This window comes from Pundamilia nyererei, unplaced genomic scaffold, assembly GCF_000239375.1.
Source record: "Pundamilia nyererei isolate P.nyererei 1_Seehausen unplaced genomic scaffold, PunNye1.0 scaffold00326, whole genome shotgun sequence".
NCBI classification, from domain to species: domain Eukaryota; kingdom Metazoa; phylum Chordata; class Actinopteri; order Cichliformes; family Cichlidae; genus Pundamilia; species Pundamilia nyererei.
In genome coordinates this window covers 255,305-267,300 of record NW_005187727.1, presented here as the reverse complement: position 1 = coordinate 267,300, position 11,996 = coordinate 255,305, and the positions used below count along the sequence as shown (strand labels likewise).

The following is an 11,996-nucleotide window of genomic DNA, read 5'->3' as shown; positions in this document are numbered from 1 at the left end:
TGCAGAGAGGTCTGTTAACACATGTTCAAGTGCATAGTGTGGAGGATGTCGTAAGGCCTCGAGGCAGTTGGGTCTCAAACACAATATTTATGAGCTTTTGAATTTGTAAATCGGTCGGATTTGACGCGAACATGCAGGAAGGTTGCAGCACCTGCTCTTAGGTGAAGGCTCTGCCTCCCACTTTTATACTTTAAATACTCTCCAAGTACAAAAACAGAGTGTAATGTGACGATTGTCTGAGAACTGTTGTGCAGTATAAAGTGCAGTAACTCTGTGAATGTTTCTTTGACTTTCAGTAACTGGTCTCCATGTTTCGAAGCAAAGCCCAGCGCAGACTTCCTTCTCTCATCATGCTTCTCATTCGCCCCTCAGATCCCTCACGTGAAGATCGGCCCGGAGGAAACGCCCAAGCTGCCGTACCTCCGCTTTGCCTCGGTGACCCTCTACCCGAGTAACGAGGACCTGAGCCTGGCCATCGGCTCCATCCTGCGCTCCTTCGGCTACCCGACAGCCAGCCTGATCTGTGGCAAAGCAGAGTGTGAGTGTCGTGGTTATTCCCACTGCAGCTCCGTCCACACTTAGGGCGGAAATGATGGATTTTAGAGCTCCAGTGTCTTGGGTTCGAACATTATGAGACGCTGGCACGTGATGCACATTCACAGATCATCTCACCTTAAACCACGAACGCTCCCCGATCCCTGTCCGGTTGCGTGTTGGCGCCCGTTCCCTTGGGTTGAGGTTCTGTTTGGACGATCAGTCCTTGCTCTTCTCTTTGAGCAACACGTTTCACGAGTCCGTCCTCGTCCCCCTGCAAACCCAGCATAACCCCCCAACATTTCCTGAAGTCAGTTTTCACCATTTTCCACCAGCGTCGAGCCCTCGGTGCCGATGGCTTTGATTTCTTTTCTGTTGTTTCTTCTTCTTCTGAGTTTTCTCTACTCCTCTCTTTCCTTTCCTAATTCCTCTTCTCTCACACACTTCCTTCCATTCTTCCTTTCCTCTCCTGAGGACTCTAGTCTCCTCTCTTCCTTTCCCTTGTTCTTTTTCCCCTCCGTCCTTCCCACATCAGTCTCCCTCAGCTTGGATCCAGCTGACTGATCTGCCCCAGCTCTCCGCTCTAACATCTCCCGGTCTTTCGTCGTAGCCTCGGCCCGTTAATGGCCTGTATTGTGGTCCTGAGCGCTGCTGTCAGCCAGTTAAACGCTTTATGGCAGCGATTAGTCGAGACACGCCCGCTGCTTCTGTCAGGGACAGACGAGGTAATGAGCCGGAGGCCGACGCCTCTGAATGTCGAAGCCCAGGTGATGCAAACACAGCAGGCTTCTCGCCGGTTTGTAACGCGACTGCTTCTGCTGAGGTCAGTCTGTTTTCTCCCGTCCTGTGATTATTGACGCTGCTCGCATCCAGCATGTTTTTCACGACGTGAACGCGTCTCATGTTTGGCCCTGCTGTGGGATACCGCCTCAGTGGCAGCGATGCACAAACGCCAGCACTGAGTGTAATGGAGAGAAGTAACCACAGAAACGACTGATCAGAAGCGGTAATAAGTAAATCCTGCCTCAGCCGTGAGCACTCGTGGGTCCATGTTATTCTCAGAGGAGAAAATTAATGGACTTTCAACATAATCGCCTTTATCCCGCTCTGTTTATCGCTTCCTTTTAGGCCTGGAAGTCTGTAGAGCAGCGGCAGTTATTTGTCTCTCTAATGACTCCAAGTCTCATCAATTTTCTTTTTACAAGTCAGAGCAATAATTTTACAAGCAAACAAGCTAAACACTCAGGCGAGCATCGTTTATAGACCCCGCCTCTTTTTCAGGCACTTAGGAGCACTTTGGATGAAGAGTTTTGTCGCTGCGTGACGTAACTTTCACAGCCAAGTGTTTCTGACTGGGAACCGCAGTCCGCCATCGCTCAGACACGTGTGTGACTCATGCTCCTTTCCTGCCCCGTAGGTCTGCTGCGATTGGAGGAGCTGGTCCGCCGCTTCCTCATCTCCAGGGAGACGCTGTCGGTGCGGATGCTGGACGACAGTCTGGACCCCACCCCCCTGCTGAAGGAGATACGTGATGACAAAGTGGCCACCATCATCATTGACGCCAACGCCTCCATCTCGTATCACATCCTCAGGAAGGTCAGCCGTTTGCATCAGCGCGCTCGCGCAGCTTCTTACGTCTGATGCTTTTCTACTTTCAGTCAAAAGGAGTCGACGACTCTGTTCGTCCGTACGATTCATCGTAGCTGCAGCAGAAGGTTTGAAATGGCACATTTGATCCATGTAAGAGGAAACTGCAATGAATAATCTCAGCCGGCTTTAGAGAAGCTAAAAAACCATGTTTCCAAAATCGGCTCGTGTGAAGTCAGCAATAAATTCACGGACTTGGCAGCGATGCGCTCGGCGGTGTCATGAGCCAAAGCTTAATGGGAGCTGCAGTGCAAAATCACCACTGAGTACAGTAGTGCAGGTTAAATAAGAAGAATAAGGAACAACAGAGTTTTTAGGGTTTAATTGATGCTCAGGAGCACAGCGTGAGAGAAGAGGAACGGAGCTGAGATTTAATCCTAAAATACAGGAAATATGAAAACCCTCTGCTAGCACGACAACACTAATCATTTTAAAACCACGATCACAGCATGACACGCCCACTTTGTGCATACAGAGCAGATCAGGACACGTCAGGTGGAAAAAGTTCTGCAGGTCAGACACGATGCGTGTCCGTCACACTGAGATCTGTCTGCCACGCGGCGCCGTATCTGCACACGCCTCTCTGACTTCAGCTAGCTTTAGCGGGGCGTGGTCCCACCGACTGCAGCTAATGTCCCAAACATGTGCAGACCAGTGTTGCCAACTTAGCGACTTTGCCGCTATATTTAGCGAGTTTTCAGACCCCCTTAGCGACTTTTTTTCTAAAAAGTGACTAGCGACAAATCTGGCGACTTTTTCTGGTGTTATTGGAGACTTATTTATGATGACTTTTTGACGTGAAAGGGCGTGTTGCTCTTACTCTCAACAAGCTGCGGTGCTGCCGTGGGCACCTCACCCGTGCTAAAGCGCTCAACGGCGGAGGATAGTCCTCCGCCAGCTGCTATCAGGGCAGGAGACTGCATTTAGGACGTTTTTTGCTCCCTTTATGTCTCTTCCACGATGTTATGTCTCTCTCCAACAGTGTAGGTTACAATTATATTAGCATGACCAATTATGCAAATTAGGTGATGACGTCATTTAGCGACTTCTAGCGACTTTTAGGACAGCCAATAGCGATTTTCCTTACTGAGGAGTTGGCAACACTGGTGCAGACGTGTCCGATGCAAATGCAGAGTGCACACCTGTATCATGTGGCACAATAAAACGTGTCAGTGTTTGAACGTGTTGTTAAATGTCTGCCTGTGTGCAGCCCCGGTTCCTGTTCTGGAAGCGTCTTCTTCCTCTCTGCTGTTTACAGGGTGGAACAGGACCTTCAGACACGCTGGGCTGGTTTTGTGCCAAACTGGCTGTGAGCGTCGACAGACTTTTAAGCCACGGGCTAAATCGACCTGCGTTTGGCAGGTTGCAGTTTCCCTCTCATAGCAGTAACCTTGGGGGGTGCAGGAAGTTTAAAATTCAAAATTACTGAGTAAACTCAGTCAGGACTTTTCAAGTTGGGCTGCTGCTTCAGGCTGAAGGAGATGTAAGCTGACAGTGTGCAGAAGGTTAATGGATTAATAAGTGAAGCGGCGTGCAGGCTCTGCGGTGTGAGGATGCCAGGTTAAATCCTCCGCTGCCTGTCGGAGCCGACGTCCCGTACGTGTGGAAGGTGAGCGTGCCCGAGATCAGCTGAGCTGTGACTGAGTTTGAGTCTCTGCTCGGGTCGAGCAGAAAACATTCAAACATAGAAAAGTACTCCAAGGGTCTGCTGCTACCAGGTTTTCACCGTGAACTTCACAAAGATATGTATGTTGGCTGTCCACACTGACTCCTGCTGTGGGGAATCTGCTGTTCTCCCGTGTGTCGCATCATAACGTTGAAAGATATTCCAGTTTTCTGCTTGCTCTTGTATTTTTAGCTAAATTCAGCCCAGTTTAAATGTCTTTTCACCTGAGAGCACGCTGCCGTTATTATCATCTCCCTGAAACGTCTTTCATCACTGACGCGTCCTGGAGACGGTAACCACGGTTTCCAGGCTGTTATTAAGTTTGAGCGATGGTTCCTTTTTAAATAAACTCTGGCTCGTTTCCACGGAGGATGCTTAGCGTTTCTTCTGCTCTTCTGCAGGCTAACGAGTTGGGGATGACGTCCGCCTTCTACAAGTACATCCTCACCACCATGGTAAGAGCTCCACACCTCGCCTTCACCTTCATCGCTCGCCACTTAGTTGGATTCTCCTCATCTTCACCGGTCCTTCAATTCCTTCCATGAAGAAGATGCTTCTTAGTGGTTTTCATAATCGTCTGATTCTTCATCTTCATCACTTAGTGACCCATTTTTAACCTCCTCCTCCTCCACAGCTTTCTTGTCCACAGGCTTTGATACTATTGATAACGGCTGATAAAGGAATCGCTCAGGGATCGACATTATTTTGCTCTGTACGTGACACACCAGCCACATTTATGCTGGTGACTCAATGCTGTTCCTTTCCTTTCCTGTTTTTCTTGTTTCCTTTCCTAAAGATGATCCGTTGCCTGATCTTTTTCCTACTTTCTTCTCCTCAGTTTCATTTCCTTTTCTGTCCTCTATCTCTTCCATCTGTTCTCCTTCCATCCTTGTTTGTGTCGCCTGCAGTGATGGGCGTTACTTTTTTCAGTAACGAGTAATCTAACTAATTACTACTCCTGCTGTTACAACGCCGTTACCGTTACTAAAATGCAGTCGTGTTACTATTTTTCAACAAACAGACGGCTGAAGCTGTGTTCAGCTTACTGCATCTTATATCAGCACGGAAGCAGCTGTAAGTAATCTGGACGCTGCAGCTTTAAGCAGCTGTGCTCCCGCGGACGGCAGTCACTGTCTGGCACAACAGCTGGAGCTCAGGGGGCAAAACAATCGCACGAGTGCTGCTGTTTGACTGAGGAAGAATAAAGGAGTCGTGGTCAATCACATGACCACTTAAAGACAAAGCAACAAGGTGACATGTACCAGTTTATAAACTGCGTTGATCGGCCAGTAAAACCAGAGTCATGATAAACAAGACATACGCCTGTTTTTCCTCAATGTTTCGTCACATTTCCTCTCTAAGGACAGCAGCGAGACCGCTCTGCTTATGAGCAAACAAAAATCAGCCCGTTCATGTTGGTGGAAAAATGCACCATGTGGACCAATGAAAAATGATATGGTGACGTGATGTTTGGTTGTTTAGGAAGAGAGCGAGTTTTGAGATGTGAGAGTTTTGTGACATTTAGTGTGTTTGGAGTGTGTAGTTAGTGTGTTGTCTTGTGTAATTAGTGTGTTATGGATAGTTTTGTGTTGTGTGTCAGAACAATGAGGCGGCTGCTGTCTCCAGGTAGAAACAGCAGTGACACACCTGCTGCTGTCAGAGCTGCAGGTATCAGGTATCCCTGTGAGCGTGAAGCCTTTCCAGAGGTGCTGTCGTCAGCCAGAGGAGGCCGTCGGTTCAAATCCTGAGCCAATCCGGCCGCACTTGCAGACAGTAACTGAAATAGTAACTCCTGCATGTGGCGAGCTCTCACGGGCGCAGTGAGGTCAGCAGACACTACGTTCAAACGTCTGCTCGTGAGCCCATTATTGCTGCTTGTGGCCATATTTTCTCATTACTTCAGTCTCCTCCTCTGTTATAGTCTCTATTTTGCCTCCCTCCTTCTTTCTTGGCTTGTTTATTCATTTTGTTTCTCCTTCTTCTGCCAACACTTTCTTCTTTCTCGCCTTTCGCTGCTCGTCTTCTCGTCTGAATCTGTGGCGGTTCGTTCCGACTGCTTCCTGCTTCCTCTCTGGCCCTTTGCTTCTCTCCTCTTCTTTCACTCTTTTCTCGTTCTTACTCGTCTCTTTTTTCCATGCTCTCTGTGCCGCTGCGTTCCTTCGGGATGTTTGTAGGTCACGTGCTGAAGCTAAACTCTGTCACCTCCCCCGTGTCACGCATGTCCTCCCCCTCCGCTCTCCTCGTCTCTCGGTGCTCATCGCGGATGCACGCTTGTCCCGCCGCCGTTTGTCATCATTAGAATTTTGCTGTTCGGTATCGTGCCCTTGTACGAGAGACTTTGTGTGGATAATAACTCGTCTCGATCTCCGCCTCGACTCTAAATACTGTCGTGTCACATTCTTTAACGGCGCCGATTGCGCGGGGGCTTGACGCCGCGTTCGCAGACCAAGGACGAAATCACCCCCGCAGTAGAACCCTGGAAGGGAACCAAAATGAAAATGATTTCTCAACACTTCCACACACACCTGCCGTCTCTGACCTACCTTTAACTTTGCCATAAACACGCTCGGCTGACTGTGACAGGCTGACTTCAGGGCGCCGAGTTCATCGCCGTTTCACCACGAGGAAGGACTCAGCGGTCTCTACATTTATCATTTTTATGAAACAAGCTGTTTTCTGATTGGCTGTTCCCCACAAACAGAAGGTTTGAACAGCATGCTAGACATGAAACCTCCTGGTTGCAGGGTTTAGTCGGGAGTGCTCGGAGAGAAAGCTTTGCCCTATCACGTTCAGGATCATCTGGACCGCTTCCAGTGAGGCTGCTGTGCTCTGCTTTGCACTGGACACATGGAACTGGGCTTGGTTAGGCTGCTGGAGACTTGCTCAGTTTAGCCAGGTGGGCTGATCGCCTGCTGTCAGTGCACGAACACGGGGACGGTGCATTTCTATCATCTCAGATGTACGTGTGGAAATATGTTTGAGGCTTTGTGCTGCTGAAAACGTGGCTCCATGTGAGTGTGTGAGAGAGTCAAACAGCATCGGAGGAAGTTGACTGAATTTCAGTGAAGTGGTTGGAGTGGTTGTGATGACATCAGGACCGCCTCCTTTACTTACCTGCATCATGGTAGTTTTGTCTTGTTTTTGTCTCTTTAATATTTCATTTTCACTTCTCTTAGTGTTCGTTTGGTTTCTGGTTCTGATTCTTGTGTTTTTGGACATTTTTCCTCTCTCTGTGGTCGTTTCGTGTGTTTTTGTGCTTGAATGTTGCCGTTGGGGTAGAGGACAGTGTTGTAGGTCAGGGTGAAACCATTAAACAGTGTGCGGCAGCTGGTGTGGCTCAGAGGCTGTTTTGTGTGTCGGTGTTTTGTAGAAGGTTAATTTGGCCTCGGCGAGGAGCTCGGCGTCCTGAAGTTCCATGAAGCGAGTTTCTAACTGCGTGGCGTCTGGGTGAAGTCATCGGTGAGTCATGGTATCGATCAGCAGCCTCATCAACCCTCTGCAGATATATGGCGGCTACGTTCTTGTGAATGTGGCAGGAAAGGTTGTAAATCTTTCTGATTGCTCTTTAAACGTCGCAGATTGAAACGATGGTGGAGACGGTGCACGTCTTCCTCACCCCGACCTTGTCCCGCCCTGTTATTCCTTAACTTCCTGCGTCGGTGTGCTGCACTCTGTGTCCCGGGATGCTGTCGCAGTGTTTCCTCCCCCGGTGGCGCTGGCCGCTCGCTGCTGCTCCTCCAGCCAACTGCTCTCCGTCACGGCTGGCAGGCCGGCCCTCTGACAGCGCACTTGGCTGCAGCTGAAATTGATTTGGCAGCAGCAACAACAACAGCAGCAGTTTCCCAGGAGGCGGGGACGCCACTCGGAGGGATTGAGGTAGACGGATGCTGACCTCACAGGCAGGTCAGCCCCGGTGCTAAACAGCCGGGCCCAGAAGAGTCGGCGTGTGAATATTCTCGGGATGTTTGAGTCCCGACCTCGCGCCTTCCACAGACTCTTTTCTGCAGACGGGAGAGAATCTGAGCCAAAACGTTTTCACGCTGCCAAATAACGATGATGACAACCTGTCCGTGCAGCAGCACGCCAGACTGACGGCCGCTGACCGCACGCCTTTCCAGAGTTACACTCTTCACATCATTTTTAAACGAAATGATAAACGTCAGCACACGAACCCAAACAAGCTGAAGGGCAGAGAGTGCCAAAGATACGTCGGCCTGCACATCATCATCGCCATGTTGTTGTTGTCGTCAGGGCAGAAAACTCAAATGAGTAAAAAGGTCCAGCCTGAGTCCTGGGTTGTGATTGGTTAACATCAGACTCCGCCTGGGTCACATGTTGGATAAAGAAATTTCTTAAATGTGAATCAGGTGAAGGTAGAGCAGAGTAATTATGTACCTGAGGAGGGCGTCGAGAGTCACATTTGGATCATTAGTGCAGTTTATGAGGCAGGTGTGTGTCTGTGTGTGTGTCTGTGTGTGTGTGTGATTATTTGTGTATTCGGTCTAATGAGGCTCTTAACGTCACAGTTTGATTTGAGCTTCTTTTCATTTAAAGTGTTTGTGAGTCTCTCACATGAGTCGTGCTCTCGTCTGACTCCGATGGCTGAAGCTGTCTCCTGTTCTTCGTCCTGTGACGACCTGTTTTCGTGCTGCCTCTGCTCATGTTTCACGCATTAGAGAGTAACTGTTCATGCACCCTGATACTGGTACGAGCATCCTCTATCCGATGGTGCAGATGAGTCAAAACTGTTTGTATGGACCAAACCAGAATTAAATATTACACGATGAACATTTTCGTCTTGCCTGTATCAAATGAAGCACACTGTAGCTTCCAGGTTGACTGCACAGAGTCACAGTAAGGCTGTGTCCCGATTCAGGGTCTGCAGCCTTAAAGGCCGCATTTCAAGGCCGATTACGTCACAGCGGCGCGCCGAAGGCTGTCCCAATTCAAAGGCTGCTCGAAATGCGGCCCTGAAATGCGTCCTTTATTTCCCTGAATTTTAAGGCTGTGGCGGTGTAGACTTTGTGGTCCAACATATCCCAGAATGCATAGCGCGGCGGTGGGTGTGGATAATTTTGCCGAAGAAAAACGGTGGATGAGGGGCGGCTGAAGAGTGAACTTTAAGTACTGAATATTATGTCACTTATTTATGTGCAAATGTTTAATAACGAAGAACATTAAACATTCCTGTTGGCCACATGTCTGCAAAGTCATGTGACATTAGTAACGTTTGTACTAACTTGGTTTTAAAGCCTTTACTTTAAAATATACGCTGTTCAATAGCTGAGCTTAATCAGAGAATGATCAAAGCTCATGTAGAAACAAACAAATGAACAAAAGATTTTCTCCTTTTTTTTTCTGTCAAACAGCTGTATGACACGTTTCCAGCTGTTAGTATCATGGTTGCTAGGCAACCTGGGCAGCGCAACGAAGGCTAGACCGTCCCATTTCACAAGCCTCGCACTTCCGGCCTTAGTGGTCTTTGAGTACGCGGCCCTTGAGGATCGTTGAGGCTGCAGAGCCTGAATTGGGACACAGCCTAAGTGTGGCTGTGCAGCGGCTCCAGCCTCTCTTCCCACAGTCAGTCCCTAACCCCTGGTGGTGAACAGAGGAAGTGCAGTTTTAGGGGTTACAACATACAACATACGTTTCGGTTCAGCTCAGCTGAAAACAAAGGAACTCTTCATTCTTTTCAGGGGAACACGATTACTGAGCACAGCTTGTACTGTCGAGGTGAAGCCAGCAGCCGGACGTTGGTTTGGAGTCTGCCGGCATTCCCGACTCGTTCCAGCTAAACATCTCATTGTCAGCATCTGCTGCACAACACAAACCCTGCGAGGGCTGAGCAACATTTTGTGGTTTATTTCAGCAGCACAGCTCAGCGTGACACCAACTTGCCTTCAAGGACTATTTGAAGTTCTTTGAAATCCCCGGCGTTTGATGTCCATCTTTTTTCAAACAAAAAGGAAAGAAAAGGGTTTTTCTCTGCGTCCCTGTTCTGAATTTAAACACTGTGCTTGATGTTGTGCAGCCGGCAAAGAAAACTCCAATCAAGCTGTTAAAGCTGTTTGTTTCTTTGTGCTTTGTTGTTCTCTTTCTCCCTCTGCATTTCAGATTCTCCACCCCTCCGTGGTATCTGCACGTCCCAGCGGCCGCTCGTGTCTTCTTCTGTTCACTCGCTCTTTCTGTCTCTGTCTTCAGGATTTCCCCCTCCTGCGACTTGACGATGTGGTGAACGATCAGTCAAACATCGTGGGCTTCTCCATGCTGAACATCAGCCATCCTTTCTACCTGGAGTTCATCAGGAGCCTCAACCTGTCCTGGAGGGAGGGCTGCGACGTCAGCCCGTACCCGGGACCCGCGGTGAGACGGGACAGAGTACGACCCCGAGAGCGTCTCACCTCACCTCATCTACTGCCACACTATCAGAACCGTTAGAAGATATCCTCAGTGCTTAAAAGACTTCTTGTCTTTATTCAGCTTAAAGGTTCAAATGCAAATGTAGCTTTTAGAGAAGAAGCAAAAGCAGAAAGTCAGAAATGAATCGATGAAAGGTGTGAGTAGGCTTAGTTTGCACAAAGAGAGGCCGACGAGCTGCTCACGGGTCCTCGAAACAGTGCCCATTATTCACACGCAGTGAGACTGGTGTCCTTTTGACACAGTTACTGAGCAGCGTGTCTCCGCCGTACACAGGCTAACCTTCAGCCTCCTGCGCAAATGTGGGTCACTGTGTCACAAGCTGCTCTTTGGGTTTCCTGAGATATGTGATGTTCGCAAACGAAGTCAGCCAATCAGTGATCTATTTATCACCGTGAAGCGCGCCTCAACATCACAGAGGCGTTGGAAGCGTTGGCTGTAAGGTGTGCTGGAAGCACAGTGCTTCGGTCAGCCATGCTGTAATATTGCAGGATAGTAATACATGTGCTGGCTCTGAGAGGAGGAGCCTGAGCTGGTCCATGAGGTGGAGACATGCCCAGTATAGTTATAGTTAACTGTTCCAGCCTGGAGACCTGGAGGAGCAGTCGATAAGAACCCCCGTCTTCCTCTACAGGAGCTGAGCTGTAGGCTGACTCACTACATGGTGTTCAGGTGGATCAGGTGGACCCCCACATTTGTGCAGAGGACAGTAGATCTCTGTGCTAACTACCAACCCGACACAGGAAAGAAAGAAGTCAGTAAAGAGTAAGATTGAAGAAACGCTTCCGTCTAATGACTTCTGCACAGTTGCTTGGATACCAAGCTTCTCTTGCACGTGGAGAAAAGGCCAGCACAAATCCTGATGTTTGTAAAATGTTAGCTTGCCCTTTGCTGTGCCACAGCCACACAATATTTCAGTGTCACTGCTCGACATAATGAAGCAGCTAAATTATGATCCTGGGATAATGAGAGGTGTTAATCAGCAGATCAAGGTGTGATATTTAGAGATGCTAAGGTAAGTAGGTCATCTACAGCAGGTTCAGCCCGGAGAGCGTCTTCGTCTGTCACTGTGTCTGCGTCTTTGCCCTGATCCATAATAAATAGACACATCAGGGCAAATCTGTCCCATCAGAGCGCTTTGTCTCATCTGCAGCTCTGAAATCAGCAGAGTGATAAGGCCAGCTTTAATAAAGATAACAGTTATGACAACAGTTTGCCTCAGTCACTGCAAACAGCATCGTATCCCCGGGGTTATTGCTCATATCTATTCACTTAAAGTGCCGGATGGATTTCATGATGAACTTTGTGATTGGGAAGTTTATGGATGTTACTGAACAATTAGAAAAGAAGAAAAGTTCCCATCTGAAATGACACAAAGTGAGATTTAACACCCGAGGTTTGTTTTCAGGACGAAGACAAACGGAAGCCCAAAGCAAATCACTGTCACTATGCTATACTTAAGTAGTACTGTACTTACGATTCATTTCTTGATTCATGAAATGAACTAACAGTTAATTAGGACACAAAGCAACGCACCGAGCAGCTCAGCAACACCAACAGACCTGAGAGACCACAGAGTCATTTATTTCACAGAGGACCTCTGGAGGAGGCTGACAGGTCTGCAACCAGGAAATGGATGGAAACACAGGATTTACAATAGGAAGGACGATCAGACTTAAAAGCATCTCAGACCTTACCTGCTGTAACCCCTCCTTACCTGCAGTAACATCTC

At 48.6% G+C, this 11,996-nt stretch overlaps 1 protein-coding gene across 1 annotated transcript in view; it reads left to right on the top strand.

Moving 5' to 3' along the window:
* The window catches only part of LOC102205406 (glutamate receptor ionotropic, kainate 5-like), a 114,623-nt gene that overhangs the window by 63,702 nt on the left and 38,925 nt on the right, over window positions 1-11,996 (top strand). The window contains exons 4-7 of the mRNA XM_013915586.1: window positions 373-538; window positions 1,952-2,130; window positions 4,249-4,302; window positions 10,049-10,225. Of these exons, the coding sequence (XP_013771040.1) occupies window positions 373-538; window positions 1,952-2,130; window positions 4,249-4,302; window positions 10,049-10,225 (576 nt within the window). The remainder of the gene's footprint in view (window positions 1-372; window positions 539-1,951; window positions 2,131-4,248; window positions 4,303-10,048; window positions 10,226-11,996) is intronic.